This window comes from Chenopodium quinoa, unplaced genomic scaffold (assembly GCF_001683475.1).
Source record: "Chenopodium quinoa cultivar QQ74 unplaced genomic scaffold, ASM168347v1, whole genome shotgun sequence".
Lineage (NCBI taxonomy): Eukaryota > Viridiplantae > Streptophyta > Magnoliopsida > Caryophyllales > Amaranthaceae > Chenopodium > Chenopodium quinoa.
The window spans coordinates 3150958-3167077 of record NW_018742244.1 but is presented as its reverse complement, the minus strand read 5'-3'; the positions used below and the strand labels follow the sequence as shown (position 1 = coordinate 3167077).

General features: G+C 35.7%; 4 protein-coding genes across 4 annotated transcripts; 1 reads left to right on the top strand and 3 right to left on the bottom strand.

Moving 5' to 3' along the window:
* Positions 1–3209: 3209 nt before the first annotated feature.
* LOC110737387 (E3 ubiquitin ligase BIG BROTHER-related-like) lies at positions 3210–3965 on the bottom strand. The gene has a single exon (XM_021917744.1). The coding sequence runs from the start codon at positions 3963–3965 to the stop codon at positions 3210–3212; it is 756 nt and encodes a 251-aa protein (XP_021773436.1).
* Positions 3966–4607: 642 nt separating this feature from the next.
* LOC110737377 (E3 ubiquitin ligase BIG BROTHER-related-like) lies at positions 4608–5413 on the top strand. Its single transcript, XM_021917735.1, has one exon. It carries the CDS (start codon positions 4608–4610, stop codon positions 5226–5228), a length of 621 nt encoding a protein of 206 aa, XP_021773427.1. The 3' UTR covers positions 5229–5413.
* A 757-nt stretch (positions 5414–6170) lies between these two features.
* Positions 6171–8757, bottom strand: LOC110737369 (chaperone protein ClpC, chloroplastic-like). The gene is made up of 5 exons (XM_021917725.1): positions 8635–8757; positions 8211–8396; positions 7913–8083; positions 7455–7672; positions 6171–7290 (listed from the first exon to the last, which is right to left on the bottom strand). Exons 1-5 carry the CDS (start codon positions 8755–8757, stop codon positions 6171–6173), a joined length of 1818 nt encoding a protein of 605 aa, XP_021773417.1.
* A 1012-nt stretch (positions 8758–9769) lies between these two features.
* Positions 9770–14898, bottom strand: LOC110682141 (protein FAR1-RELATED SEQUENCE 5-like). The gene is made up of 2 exons (XM_021858397.1): positions 12198–14898; positions 9770–10194 (listed from the first exon to the last, which is right to left on the bottom strand). Exons 1-2 carry the CDS (start codon positions 14352–14354, stop codon positions 10021–10023), a joined length of 2331 nt encoding a protein of 776 aa, XP_021714089.1. The 5' UTR covers positions 14355–14898; the 3' UTR covers positions 9770–10020.
* Positions 14899–16120: the final 1222 nt, after the last annotated feature.

Here is a 16120-nt window from a genome sequence, read left to right as displayed (position 1 = left end):
GCCTGTACCTGCAAAACAACGGAGACTCCTGGTGGTGGGAGTTCCGCCTCCGACGGTCAAGTTAGTACTTGATTAAGGAGTAATTAATGCGGAAATTAAAGTGATTGGGTCTCTCTAGGTGAGAGTGTTTAATGTGTGTAATCTGCGTTTTTTAGCATGTCCCCCCTCTTAATGAGGATTAAGGGAGGTATTTATAACCTTGGGAAACGTGTCAATCTAGGTTTAGGTTAACCTTGGGCTGATTGGGCTTCCCTCGGAAGTTGGGCCTAGGTGGCCGGATATCCCAGGCGTCATGGGAAGGACACGTGTCGTGTCGTAATTGGTCCATAGTGGACGGATCATTGCTTGACACGTGGCAGGCTCCTATTGGCCCATGTGACGGACTTTGATTTAAGTGAGTGTCACAATTTAACTTGTATGCCTATAGGCATGGATATGTTGACAAGTCTTAGGCACTTTGATTTAAGTAGGTGTTATAAGTTAACTAGTATGCCATCAGGCATGGGTAAGTTGACCAACCTTCGGGTGCTGCCATTGTTTGTGGTGGGTATGGAAAGGAGAGTTGCTACAGAGGAGGATTTGCGGGAGACCTGAAAGATCTAAAACCCCTAACTAACTTAATAGGTGGATTTAAGATCAAAATCGGCAAAAACTACATGAATGATGATGGAGGAGGAGGAGGAGGATATTTGAAGGGTATGAAACATCTCACTGAGGTTGAAATACAATTTTCTTATGATGATGATGGGTGTGTAGAATGGGAAAGGGTGATGGAAAAGCTTGAGCCACCTTCAAATCTCAAGAAATTTGACTTGAGGTATTACAAGGGTACTACAATTCCAAGGTGGGGTAGAGAACAAGATAATTGGGCTATTTTTTTCCAGCACCTTGTCAACATTCATTTCAAAATTTGTAGCAACTTGGTGCAAATTCCACTGTTGAGTAAATTGCATTTTCTGAAATCTCTCTCTTGATAGATTGTGGAAGTTGGAGTACATAGAAAATAAAGGCAGCAACACCGGCAATGACCGTCAAGACTTGACTACTTTCTTCCCCTCCCTTGAAACTCTTGAAATTCGCAGACTCAAAAGTTTGAAAGGATGGTGGAGGGAGGAGGATTTGGTTGAGGGTGATGATGACCATATCTTGAGGAGTAGCTTCACATTTCCTCGTCTCTCCAAATTGGTTATCTTACATTGCCCCAAGTTAACATCATTTCCTTCATGTCCAAGCCTCGAAAAGTTGGACTTGAATGACATGGGTGTTCTCAAGTCAATGCACAACTCCCAATTTCTTAATTACCTCCACATAATATCCAATGAGAAGGTGGAGAGTTTATCAGAATTGGAGGATGTATTTCGGAAGTACAGTTCTACCCTACAAAGCCTTCGAATTTCTTATTGCCCAAATTTGCTGAGACTCGGAAAAGGGGGTTTGGAGCATCTCACTGCCTTGGAGCCATTAGTGTTGGATCGCAATCATCAACTTAGCTTCTCTGAAGACCAGGTCGCTGATGATGGCATGCCTTGGAAATCGCTTCATCACTGTCTCCGTTCCCTGACCATCATTGATTGCACTGCCATTAAATCAATTCCTGAATCAATGCAGAACCTCACCTCCCTTCAGAAACTTGAGATCTTTAAGTGTCCAAATGAATTAAAAGAAAGTTGTAAACAACCCGACAGGAAGGACTGGCCCAACATTCAACACATCCCCAACATTACAATTAACTGAGTATGTGCACTCCAATCTATCAATTCATTCTATTTTTGATTATTTATTATAAGCTCTCTGCTTTAAAAACAGTTTGTCATAATACAGTAATTTGTGATCCATTTTTAACTTCTAACAGGTCATAATTGCTCGATCTGCTAGTTGTGCTGGTCAATTGTTGTCTTGCTTATTATCAGCCGGCATAGACATTTTTTATGTCACCTAAGGCCTTCAGGTATATATCCAACTCGATCACTTTTCTGTTTCAGTTTATGTACTAGTATTAGACATTGTTGTTTTTCATTGTTCCATACATCTACATCTGTATGTGTATCGCCTTTGTGCAACAACTTTTATCTTGTGTGATTGTGTGTATGTTTGCTCCCTAATACTTCATAATAGAGTTATTGTTGCTGGTTTTGATTTAATTATAAAAATTCATTGTGAAAACTAGGTGAACTTTCTGCCATATGTTATCTTAAGAAGCCTAAATGTGATTTGCAGCTAGAATTAGGTTAGTAAATGTGGGGGTTGCAGTATATGAAGACTATAAATTTATATTAAAAGGTGTTATTTTTATTAGTTTAGTACATATGGCTTAGAATATCCTGACTCCTATATCTAGCTTTTTGCTAAGCTAGCTCCACCAGTACTTAGCTAAGCAAAACATGATGCAAAATCATTTAAGGTAATGATCGCGAACTTTTTGCAGCTTCTGTTTTGCTTGATGTAGCAGCTTTCTTGTTATCAAGTAGTCTTACTTATTTCTGTATATGCTACAGCTCCTTCAGAAAGAAATTCAAGCAGACTCTGTTGTAAAGAGCATTGATTACAATAGCTATGGCCCTCAATCTGATGTTAACACGTTCGTTGGTGAGGTATTCAGATCACCAGACTAGGCTGACCTCTATGCCTCCCGGTCTACCCATTTTTCTCCAATCGTATACAGAACAAGCTTATGTTGCAGCCTGCAGGAATATAATTACTTTTTTAAAAAAAAAGTTGTAATAAGATTTTAATTATAAACCAGTTTTCAAGATCCCGGGCATTGGGAAGGCCCTTCCTAGAAGGTAAGTCCCTCCCTAGGGTCTTTGTATTGTACTCGATATTCTTTGTTCAATACAAATTTCTTACCTTAGACTTGTGATGTAAATATAAATCAACTTTTGGTTGTCTAATAATTGATGTATTTTGGATTGATAGTATATACTCTACAATAGGCTCAATCAGCGTGTCTTTCACAATCGCATCAAAAGCTACAATATAAAGTTTCATACAATTAGTATTATACAACCGTATGTCATTGATGAGTTATCAATATTGTCATACAACTTAAGTTATAATGAAATCCTAAAACATGGCTAAAAAAGAAAACAGAGTTATTTTAAAATTTGTGAAGGAATAGATCGATACAACATATATTCAGTAATAAATTGGAACGTTTTCTTATATACATCAATAGCACCACCCTTATACACAAGGAGGCGTAATACAACTTAATTTTCATCGAAGACCAAATAACAAGGCATAAACTTAAATCGGCACAATGGACAAGTATTCTTCCCCTCAAGAATCCAAGAAACAACACACTCCCCATGAAAAACATGAGAACAAGGAAGAAACGCGCCTTCTTGTTCACAATCATCATCCGACTTATCAAACTCCTCCAAGCAAATCGAACAACCCCTTGATTCTTTACTTGATGAAAACCCTTCTTTATTCATAGGCCTTAGGAACTCCCTTTTCCGTAGGAAACTCTTCACTTCCATCTTAAGCTCTTCATCGATATCATAATCCTCATTCATATCTTCCTCGAAATCATTATTATTATTATTACCAACTTCCTCGATATCCATATCCATAGTCTCAGCCAACTTGGCTATCTTGACAATCAATGCAAGAGAAGTACGCGTTTTAGCTTCAACATCTTCTAGAAGTTTCTGACAACTTTGTTCAATTGCTTCATAGACACATTCATCAGAATATTCATCCTCGTAAAGTTCTCCAAGCCACTCCTTAACTTCCCATTCCGTAAGCTCATCTTCGAAATCAGTAGTTCTATCTAACACATGTGTAACAATTTTTTCTCCGTTAGGGATGCGGCTATCATTGTAGCATATATGGATTGTAAAGACGTCGTCGAGTTGGTGGTTTGGGTTCGGGTTTGAGGTTGAAGTAGAGTAATCATCAAATGCCCAAGATAACACATCATATCCAGAAATTGACCTTGAATACAATAGAGGGGAATTCATGGTTTGGTTGGTCATGGAAATATTAAAGTAGAGCTATTTGTGGTGTTTTCACTTTTGAGGAATAACAAAAATTTCAACTGTAATTTATTTGTATAGAAAATTCTCAAGCCAAACCCTTAAAAAAGAACTTTTCTTTATACGCAAGGAATTTCCAAAATTATGTTTATAATATATTTCAAAGTTAAGTTAGAATCCTATATAGATTTTGTATATCTTTCTCATAATATCTTCGTTCTTATTATATATTTCCAAAATTAGTTGTAAAAAAGAAAAGAAAAAGATAGTCGGTTAGGATGAGTGTAATAAGATAGATGGCAAATCATTACTATAATCAATTAGATAATCTAAAAATAATTAGATAATCTAAAAATTAAAAAAAAAAATAGGCGTGACCTTGTGGGGCAAGTCAGCCACACTTATATATTGTTTGTTTATAAATAATTGCCTTTAACCTCCGTTGAAAAAAAAAATGCCTTTACTTTTTCATAACATCGATCTAAGCCTTACCTTAAACCTTAATTATGAATAATATGGAGTGTTTAACCTCATCGATAAAACGAGGGGTTGAAGTTACATCTTGGGTGGAGCCAAACAACTACTAGTGATAACCATAAACCAGTTGATGCTCTCTTTACCATCAACATGTCGTACCACGAAGACGGCCTTGACGACGTTAACGTGAAGACAATGAATGTAATTTTAGAGTTCGAGAGAGAGTCCCCTTATTGGGAATTACAAGATGTGGTCGTGAATTGCCTCAAGGATAATGATGTTAATAGTAATGCTTGGAATTCTATTGTTGATGTTGTGGTACAAAGTTGTGAGCTTTTCCTCGATGATGTTCGTGATTGTGGCCGTAAGTCACTTGTTATGCACGTCAAGGCCGAAGTGTACCATGTGGAGGAGGAGAATGGTGATGATCACGCGTACAACTATGATGAGTTGATGGAGGAAGACGAGGAGGAGGAGGAGGAAGAGGAGCCTATGTACTTGGATGATATTGGTGATGATGAGGAGATTATCGACAAGGAAGAAGACATAGAATTTCGTCTAGAAGCAAGTGGAGTACGGTTTTGTAATGGTTATTCGGGGGTTAAGGAGAATTGCTCAATATGTTTAGAGGAGTTTGGGAAGTCGGACGATGTGGCGATGCTTCCTTGTTCTCATGTATTTCACAAGAATTGCTTTCTTGGTTGGATACATAAGAGAAAAGGAACATGTCCGTTATGTCGATCAGAGTTATTACTGTTATGGGATGAATAATTTTGTTTTGAAGACCAGCTGATTCGAGGATTTTAAAGCAGACAGTCTGCTTAACTTGATTTTGTTAACTCTAATTGTTATATATTGTTAAACATGGTTGTTCTAGACCCTAGGTATTGGGAAGGCCCTTCCTAGAAGGTAAGTCCCTCCCTAGGGTATTTAATTTGTATTATACATTTGTATTCGATATTCTTTGTTCAATAAAAATTTGTTACTATCTTTTATTTGAAGTTAATATATTTTATCTTCTAATGGGGTTGCAACAAAATATTTATAGTTCTTAAGATCCTGTTTAATTTATGTCTAGGAATCTCTTCACTTTCATTTTAAGTTATTTTTGTCAATCATAATCCTCCTTTGTATTTTCCTTGATACCATATGTATCTAATAGAGACGTACTACGTTCTTTAACTAAAGAACACACTGATTATTAGCATATTTGCACCTAGCTAGCATATGTATCTTTTTTATTTTCTTATTTTTTTTGGAGCCATTAGTTCTTTCAGTTTTACGCTAGAGCAAATTAAAGATTTAAAGTTATAATTTTACAACAGTTAATGGTACTGGTAGTACACTAGTACATGAACTAAACAAACTCGTGACAATTTTCGAGGTATTAAGCTAATTAAGGACAACTTATACTTCATACTTTACTACTACTGTACTAATTAAAAATTTAAATCATATACAACAATTCAAAACAAATACGAGTAATGATGATGTACTCTCAATCTGCATTTGCTCAAACTATAGACCTCAGAATAAGCTCTAAATCATAATATAATATAACTTATCATGAGATACTAAAAGTTACCGTAAAATAATTTTTTTTGTAAAAACAAGGTAAGAAATCAACAAAGAAAAAAATAATAACCCTTATAATGAAAAGTTATATTGTGACTGTCTCTAAAACAAGGGTTTGTGTAGATAATGCAAAAAAAATTAGAGCTTAATGACATTGCCATGACTATCGAGATCAATGACTAGCGAATCGCCGGTCTTAACATCTCCATCGACAATCCACTGAGCTAAGGCATCCTCGATTAGCCTGGTAATGCACCTCCTTAATGGGCGAACTCCATAGATAGGATCATACCCTTCTTCTATTAACTTGTTCTTCACGTTATCCTTTATCTCTACAGTTATGTCTTTGCGTTTCAGCCTTTCGTATAATTTGTCAAGCATTATCTCCAATACCTTCATCAAGTCATCGCGATTTCTAATTTGTTGAAATACTACAATATCATCTAATCGATTCAATAGTTCAAGCCTGAAAAACTTCTTAAGTTCTTCCATAACTTGCTCCTTTAGCTCTTGATAGTTTTGTTCTCCACCACATTCTGAGTCGTAATTTGATTGGTTGAACAAGTTGTGACCGATGTTTGATGTGAAAATAATGAGTGTCTTGGTGAAACTGAATTTGGTACCTTTACCATCAGTCAAAGTACCATCTTCGAGCACTTGAAGTAACGTGTTGAAGATATCTGGATGAGCCTTTTCGACCTCATCAAACACAACTACACTCTCGGGTTGATTCATGACTGCTTTGGTTAGTTGACCTCCAGCTCCATGACTTACATATCCAGGAGGTGAACCAAAAAGCTTTGAAACAGAATGTTGTTCCTTGTATTCACTCATATCGAGCTTTATTATGTGCTTCAACGATCCAAAGTACTCGATGGCTACAGCATTGGCTAGTCCTGTTTTTCCTACACCAGTTGGGCCAGTGAAAATGAAGCTTGCAATAGGCCGCTTAGTATCCCTGATTCCTGCTTTAGCGCGAAGGAGGGCACTGCTAAGTGTTTCAATTGCTTTTTCTTGTCCTATGATATGCTTCCTAAGACATGCTTCCATTTCGAGGAGTGAATTAGGCTTCTCTAGGGTGCTAACTCTATGCATAAAAGACTTTCCGACTTGCTTCTTAGCTGACTTATCTAGGGATGTTATGTGCTCCTTTGTCACCTTTACTTTCTTGTCTGATGCCGCTTTTGTCAATTGAAGACTCACACGAGCTCCTGCTTCGTCCATCATGTCAATTGCCTTGTCGATCACAAAACCATCACTGCAGTAGATTAATCAAATTAAAAGAACTGTTTACTTGTTTAGGCTCTTTCGTTCTGTATTAGTTGATACATTTCATTTAGGCATGTTTAATTTCGTACACACTTTAAAATGTAAATATGTTTCAACTAAAAAGCACGTACACAAGCTCGTTTAGAACATTACCTATGGGAACGTCTTGATAGCTGAGCGACAGCAACTAAAGCTTTCTTGGAGTATTTAACATTGTGATGTGCTGCATATTTTACATGTAAAAGTTTCAAGCATTGGAGAGTCTCCTCAACTGTTGGCTCTGGCACGTCGACGGGCTGAAAACGTTCTCTTAAAGTTGTATTTGACTCTATGTAAGTTTGGTACTCTTTCTTTGTAAAGGCACCTACACACTGATTTATTTATACATTCTTAATTCTTAATGTGAGCATACATTATACCTGTATGTTTGGTATAATGTCATATGAGGAACGAAAAATGCATCGACGAGTTTGTGTGACATCTTCTACTTGATTATATATATGAATGTATAGTGAGTATTGCACGTAGAATTACACACAAACGTACTAACTCATAACAAATTAGATTTCTAACACCAAAAGCCAATTCAAAGAGTAGTTTCGAAGGCTTACTTGATCAATCTTGTCCCCTATTCTTAAAAGAAGATCAACTTCATTCATAAACAGAATGACCATTCCATCAGTTTGTTTCAATTCTTCAATTAACGCGGTCATCCTTTGCTCAATCTCAGACAAAGAAGCTTCACAACCCGAAAAAATATTTCTCTTCTGAATCGCTATAACCTGTACAACCAACGTTTGATTTGAAGCATTACTTTTACTCAATACAGTATATAAATTGTACCTTTTAATTATTGTATTGTACAATAATGCTAGCATTTAAGCTTGTAGTGAGTATATAGGAACGTACCTTCTTCCCTAGGAATCGAAGAGGAGCCGAATCAGCAGCAATTCGTTGCGCAAGGCCTTCAACAATTGAAGTAAGTCCAATGCCAGGACTCCCAAGAAAACAAAGACTGTTTTTCCTCCTTTTGCATAAAATTTGCATAGCAAGTTCAATTTCTCTTCCCCTGCCAATAACAGGATTCAATTCACCCTGCGAAACCACGAAACGGTCGATGACATTGTGACAACATACTCGGTTCAAAATTAGTTGTCAAACTATCCCAATATATCGTATGATTCGTATCTAACAATCATAGTACAATTCTACAAATATACATAAACTATCACTCTACTGAAGTGAATGTGACAACTTTCTCCGAACCTCAATCCATGATTGCAAAAATCAGTTTTAATGTAACAGGAAATATTGTATGTTGTATATAGAATACCTTCTCAGCCAATTCGGTCAAGTCTGAACCATATTTGCATAGCAATTCGAATTTGTTCGCTTCGAATTTGGTAGAAAACTGTCTTTTTTTTAACATCATCTTGATCTTATAACGCTGGGGCATTGTAGTTAGAGAATGAAAATAAGCTCAACAGCTTATTGTAGTGTTTTAATTCAATGCTTCTACAATCAATCAATCATCATAAGAGGCCAATGCAGAATTTTTTCCAGTATAAAAAGTAAAGCTATAGCTTTTATTGATTGTAAGTGCACACATAATATTTTTTTTTTGATTTTTATCTTGGAGATATAAAATTATCTTTTTTATAATATATTCGAATATTTTTTTGTTTTTTTAGGGAACGTCAAACATATAATATATCATAAAAATTGTTAATAAAGCATGACAAAAAATCCCAATGCTTTCAAAAAAAAAATCCCAGTAATTATCATAAAATTAAATCTTGTTTTGAAAAGAAAAAAAATATTTTCATCTCTGAGTTTGATTATATTATAATATCTTACATTTTTTTTTTTAGGCCATAATATCTTACATTATTATGCGTGTTTTTTAAGAATAAAATTTATATTAAAAAATGATAAAAGTTTATAATATATAAGTATAACTTTTTACAAATTAGAATAATTATAATCCTCTTATGACAAATTTTAAGGTGATTTTTTTTTATAAGTAAATAAAAAATCACCTTAAAATTTGTGTTTTTCACCTAGTTTGACCTTGTTTTATGTTTCTCTCATAATTCAGTCATTTTTTTTGTTTTGAGGGATAATTTACAGTCATATAGCATTAACTCTTGTACGATTGTATCTCATAAGCCCAATAAAAATAAATAAATAAATAGGTACCATTTAATGTGGCTATAAAAATAAAATAACAAAAGCTAATCTTATAGACCAAAAAAAAAAAAAAAAAAAAAAAAAAAAAAAAAAAAAAAAAAAAAAAACAGGACATATAGCAGTGTCAGAGTTTAACTGCATGAAGCCACAACCTTTGCCAACCTGCAAAATTAAAACTTATGAAGAAGCTCGGAATAGATCAGTCACAATAAATCAGGAGAATAACTTACGAAGAGAAATTATTTTTGAAGATGGGTAAATCTTACAGGAAAATAATATTATTCCGAGAATATCAGAAGAAAGCTGACTTACTGGTGTGATCTGTTAATTACATATTGATGTTAGGAAACACACACTGTTACAATGTATGTCGAAGGCCTACATAACTCTAATTCTTTACTATCCACACAATGTACAATGTTTTATGTAGAAAAGAGAAAAAAATCCTGTGAGTAATTGAGCTAAACAAAAAAATCTCTTATAAAGTTATAATGTACAATTGTACATCGAGGGAACTGCACGGTATCTTTTAAATGGCATTCTTGAGGCTAAGCTTCACATTATGAACTTTTACTGCTAGCAGTTGTTTGTGATCCTCAATGTCCTTCAAAACTGAAAGCAAGTTGGCTCGATAAACTTCACACTTTCGGTTAGCTGATTCTAGCTCCTCACTGAGTTCTCTGATTTTCTGGTCCATGCAGTCCTAAGTAAAGATTGCAGCAAACGAATTAGATAGTCGAGCAATTTCTGATTGCTTTAACAGTGTGCCACTGTGCCCTATTGCTATATATGTATCAAATTTTAGTTCCCAGCACATTTAGTTGCTTATAAGAAAGACACAAAGACTAAAAAAAATTAGTGAAATAAAAGGAGTGTTGAACCATTTTACTTGTATACTAGTTGGTAATACAGTCAAATTTGTCAATTTTATCAGCATTAAAATAAAACGCTAAAAGAGAATAAAGAAATCAAATGGAAACACCAAACATCCTTAAGTTAAATGACACTAAACCAATACAGCAATGAAGACAAACCAATCCCAAACAGTAATCGCAGATTCAGTCCAAACTCCAAAGTTATAATCTCAGAGCTGATTTGGTATCCTAAATAAAATCAACTGAAGGAAATCTATAACATATACTCAACTCCTGCTTCTCCTCTACAATTTTTGTTATAGCAAGATTGCTATAATAATTCTAAGATGATTCAAGAACAGCAATTCAGCTTGGATGAGGAAATCTCAAAAGAGGGAGGATGGTTCAATCAGACAGAGCCGCAAAAGTGACAAAACCAAGATTCACAGTTTAAGGTTAAATTATCACCATTTACACCAAATCAGACTACCATAAAACAGCTCACAATCATACAGTTTATACAATCTTGTCATCTTCTCTTTTACTACAATTTAGGGGAAAAAAAAGTAACAAGTTTAAATACAGCTCATCAACACTCATATCCTAAAAATCATACTTGTGTAAGGTAGGTTACAGTGCTACATGTAAATTTTTCTATACTTCTGTCCGATTGAAATATCATTTATAAGCCCAAAGTAAGCAACTCAATTCAACAATAGTCCATGTCAAGGAGAGTTCGAATGTATGTAATACTAATTGTCAAACAAAGGGAGTCAAACAACTTACAATGGGGTTTTGGATCATAATAGACTACATTATAATGACTCGATAATTAGGTTTCAGATACCAAGTCTAAGAGGCTGCAAACTCTATGAAGCAAAGGACCAAGATGGTGCATATATTTTACTTCCACAACGCTGCCCAATTATGATCACAAGAAGCTGTTTTTTTAAGTTACAGCCATTCTGTAACCTAAACAATTCCTTAATTCTTTATGAGAGTTTTTATTTTTAAAATAAGCAATGTTCTGACTGACTGTAGAGACGGCAGGGGAGCTCACAGAAACCTGACATAGGTTAAAAACTAAAAGAGACGGAACTACAGGCTCAAAAATTTATCAACTAAAGCCTAAACGAGGTATTAAAAAGTCAAAATGACTCTAAATTGTTGATTGGAAGTGCCCATTATTTTGATTCTTTTCTTACAAAGAAGACTTTCTAGCCAATCAGACCCTGAGTCCACTTAAGAGCACCAGTACTCTGAAGAGTCTGAAGTCTGAGCACTTTATTATAGACCAAATGAGCAATAATTTACTGAGGTACCACCCCCCCCCCCCCCTCTCTCTCTCTCTTCTTCACATAAAGAAGAATCTCATTCCAAACATGACAGAATCTGTTGCTGCACAAGTAGGCAATGTTACCCAAGAACCCCAGTTTCCCACAGATCAAACTGAAAGCAGGCCCCAAGTGATGGAAGTGCCAGCTTAAAGCAGTTTTCAACTTTCTGCTCCTGACTGAAAGTTTCTTATGCAAACATACATAGCTTCAGTGATATTATCAAGTATTATGTCCTCTAGTCAAACAGAACAGACAGGATATCCTGTAGGTTAGTATATATATTCCTAGAGACAGTCATCTTTGGAAAAGCTTAACCGATCTCAAAATCTCAAGTATTCTTTTCCCTTTTGAATGACATCCACACAGAATATATCCAAGCTATATTTATAACAAAAAGATAGCAGCAAAATTGCTTTAAAAAAGAGGAGGGGGGGTTACAGCATAGCACAGATTTGTCATATACCAAGAAGCAAGAGCAAATCGTAATCTAAATGATCAGAGAGTTTCTCATGTACCTCAGAAACTTGCTGACTCAGGCTCATCCCATTGTCATGGCTGGATTTATTCCCTGATCCTCCTCTCATTAAGTCCTTAACAGGACCATTTGCCATAGAACTCTTTCGCACGCTCTTTAAAGCCTGGGATACCTTTTCTGCTGCCTCTTCTAGAGCAGCCATTGCCACATCATATGTCTCTGAAGTACTAGCCGCTTCATCAACAAATTTAAAAGCTTCGTGACGTAGGGAATTATACCGGACTGTATGGGACTCTAGATAACTAGTTACAGTACTTCCATGCGGATTATCCAACATAACACTACTCTTGGCATTCCTTGTCCATCTCTTCAAAATGTAATGTGAGGGCAGAGTTAGAATATTAGTCACTCTAAACACTGCCAGTGCATGTCGGCAAAGAAGCCCTGAGAACTCAAACATCTGGCAACTGCAAGTTGCTCGCATCTCTAAGACATTAAATCGCACACAGAATACCTTATGATCCTCCCCATATTTTGCTACTTGATATGTTATAACCTGCCCATCATCATCCGTCTTTGTCGCCATGTAAGTCAAAGTCCCTACCAACTCTTCCTGAAACCTCATGAATACTTTTCTAGTGTAAAGTCCAGAGACTTGTTTCTCCATCGGGGAAGGGGTTTTAAGAGCAGGAGGAGTACTAATAGTCTCAAAATCAGCTCTAACTTCCTTTTCATTTCGACTCTCAAGAGCCTTTTCATAAAGCTTAAAGAACTGACTAAGATTGGTGGACGCGTTCACATACCCATCAAAGTACGAATTCATACTATCACTACGTTGTGTAACTGACATCTCAGCAAAAAATGCATCTCGTAAATACACTGGAACCCACTGCCTCCTAGCAGAATAAATCAATTGAAGCCACTCGTTATCCCTAAGATCATACCTATCCAAAACCGACAACCAACAAGACTCAAACTCATCAACCGACTCAGGCAAGTTAACACACTTATGAAAATCTGACTCAAACCCCGGAAGCTCAAGCAGAACATGAGACAGCTTCTCCTGGCACTTCTTAAAGATATGCCATTTACAAAACCGGTGCCGGGTACCAGGGAAAACCTGCATTATAGCAGACTTAATAGTGGCATCATAATCAGTAGTTATCGACAATGGATGCTTCCCCGACATAGCATCCAACCATGTATTAAACAACCAAACCAACGACGATTCAGATTCATTGATCAAAAAAGCACACCCAAACAACACAGGATGACCATGATGATTAATTCCAGTAAAAGGCGCGAAAGGCAATCTATATCTATTAGACCTAAATGTAGTATCAAAAGTTACAGTATCACCAAAATAACTATAATTCATTCTACCTCTACTATCAGCCCAGAAAACATTACCTGAAGAATTATGATCACCATCTCCTTGAACCGCGAAATAAAAACCCGAATTTTCCAACTTCATTTGATTTAAATACTCAATTAGAAGCTGAAAATCACCCTCAATACTCCTCTGTTTATTGTTCCTCATATAATTTCTACAATCAACTTCAGTAAACCCCACTTTACTAATCCCACCATATTCCTTAATCAATGCTGACATTATCCTTCTAGGCCCTAATCCAGCAGCCTGCAATGTATCAATCAACGTTTTCGCCGGCCCCGAAATCTGTCGATGTGATCGCAAGCAATGCACTTGATCAGGAGGAACAAGTTCATGATTATGCTCTTTACAAAACCCACTAACAACCCATTTTCCAGAATCCTGAATTTTTACAGACAACATTGCTTTACACCCAACTCTTGTAATCATCCTAGGACGCTTAATTTCTCTATCTTTCGTCCTTTTTTCATTCAAATTACGAAACCCCTCTTTCGCACAAACGAAGGAGCGCTGTATAATTGCGCCATCTTTACGCGAACGGCGCGACGAGCTGACCCGGGTGCTGAACCCGATTCGACGCGCGTACGAATTGTAGAAGGCTTTTGCAGCTTCTTCGGACTCGAACTCCATGCCATCGTAGGGTTCAAGGTCGAGCAATTCTCCTTCAATGGCGGATGAGAAATGTGTAGTTGGGTGTAAAAATGGAGTTTCCGGGATATCATTTTCGTCGATTTCAATGGCGTCGTCGGAAATTGTGGCCCCAGGTCCTAATTCTATGTCGAAATTTAAGACCTGGTTTTCCATTTCAAAAAATTGGGGGAAAAATTAGGGATTGAATTAAATATGGAAATGGGTTTTAGGGTTTCTGGGATTTCCTTTCATTGTAAAAAAAAAAATGATTGAAAAGGGGGGAAATTGTTTTTTCTTTTTTTTTTAAATTCAATTGAAATGAAGGGTTTAAAGAAGGGGATTAGAGGAAAAATTAGAAAAAAGATTGAAGGTTTGATAATGGAGGAGAGAGAAAGTTATGGTGGGTAGAGTTTATCAGTTCATGTGGTAGTCTTTATCTGATTGTGAACATAGAGTTGATCATGACCGTCAGATTCAATTTTGATGAAATTAATTGATTCTCAACCATTGATTGTTTTTAATTTTCTGGAAGGTTTTTTTATTTTAAGTGGAATATGCAAATATTTAGTGAACACAAAAAATGTGGTCTAATGTTTTGGATTGGGCTTTTTGTAGTGCAGGCTGATCCACTGATGAATTTAGAATTTTAGAGCTGTTGAAAATGACTTGCCACAAACTAAGTGATCCAAATTCCAAATTCAAGAATTATAGCATTATTTAGGGTCTGTTCTGATTGATTGAACTGAGCTGAATATTGTATGTGAGAAGAAAATTAAGAAATGAAGTGAACTGAAAATAATCTGAAGATAACAGGCCCTTTATATTTGAAAAGACCTTACTCTAAGATTAGAATTGACCATTTATGAAGTAAGTTAAAATAAATTAGGTCAGGCATTTTTTTTTACCGATATTCATTCTATTTTTGATTAATCACAACACTAGATTTGACACATAGTCTTGTGAAAGTTATAAGGTGAGATTGTGAGAAGTGGGAATCAAAATGAGCATTTTAAAATCTATATTATGCAGAGTAGTTGATGATGATAGAGACTTTAGAGAGAAAAAATTTGTATATATTTAAAATATTATAACCAAATGAAAATGAAAAAGAAAAAATATTACAATTAATCATAAACAAAGGATATTTCAAACCCCACCCTATAATATCAGTAGTTCTCTATAGTACTAGTAGTTGTGTGATATAGCATTACCCCCTTACAACATGAAGAATAAAAGCAAAGTCACACACAAGCTTTATTCTTGTGATCTAGTCTCTCTCTCTTTCTTTCTTTTTTTCTTTTTTTTTTTTTTTTTTTTTTTTTGACATAGGCTCAAAGAAGGTTATCCTTGTCAACATTATCATAGACGGAAAATTGGAGCATATCTTATCTACTTGCGCCTTACCACTCTCAAGAGTTACAACCAAGTAGTATGTGGTGTAGCGGTAAGAAATCTCACAATTGTTACCTCATGGCTATGAGGTTTTCAGTCCGTGCTAAACTTGGCACCTATTGAAAACACTATTATAAAAGCTTGCAATTACGACTGATGCGTGTATAACTTTGCTTTGGTATGACAAATTTGATTTTATGACGCCAAATTTTATAAATACATAATTACCTACAAATTATATTAATAATTAAATTAGTGCTATGTGTCATTCAAAATTCAAAAATTGCAATTTCCTTATAACGGATGAACTATACTTTAAATTACACTTTTGCTTGAGCTTGTACCAATAAAATCTGTAACTGCAACTCACATTTGATATTTCATGGTCATATCGTTATTATTCTGCTTTAAGTTGCAGTAAGATTTGAAAATGGATCAGAACAAGCATAGTTGTGGGCCTAAAACTGGAACAAAGAAAAGGTAGCAATTATGTAGGACCCAATCAAAGAATCTATTGGGCTAAGCCTGCACCCTATCCTCAAATTAGT

What these genes read in the sequence shown, in the direction of transcription:
- LOC110737369 (XM_021917725.1), bottom strand. Translation starts at nt 8,757, where the DNA reads ATGCCCCAGCGTTATAAGATCAAGATGATGTTAAAAAAAAGACAGTTT. An exon ending in TTCGATTCCTAGGGAAGAAG is followed by an intron (nt 8,084 to 8,210) that starts GTACGTTCCTAT and finishes TTGGTTGTACAG; the next exon opens with GTTATAGCGATTCAGAAGAG. An exon ending in TAGGGGACAAGATTGATCAA is followed by an intron (nt 7,673 to 7,912) that starts GTAAGCCTTCGA and finishes TAAATAAATCAG; the next exon opens with TGTGTAGGTGCCTTTACAAA.
- LOC110737377 (XM_021917735.1), top strand. Translation starts at nt 4,608, where the DNA reads ATGTCGTACCACGAAGACGGCCTTGACGACGTTAACGTGAAGACAATG.
- LOC110682141 (XM_021858397.1), bottom strand. Translation starts at nt 14,354, where the DNA reads ATGGAAAACCAGGTCTTAAATTTCGACATAGAATTAGGACCTGGGGCC. An exon ending in TGAGTCAGCAAGTTTCTGAG is followed by an intron (nt 10,195 to 12,197) that starts GTACATGAGAAA and finishes ATCTTTACTTAG; the next exon opens with GACTGCATGGACCAGAAAAT.
- LOC110737387 (XM_021917744.1), bottom strand. Translation starts at nt 3,965, where the DNA reads ATGAATTCCCCTCTATTGTATTCAAGGTCAATTTCTGGATATGATGTG.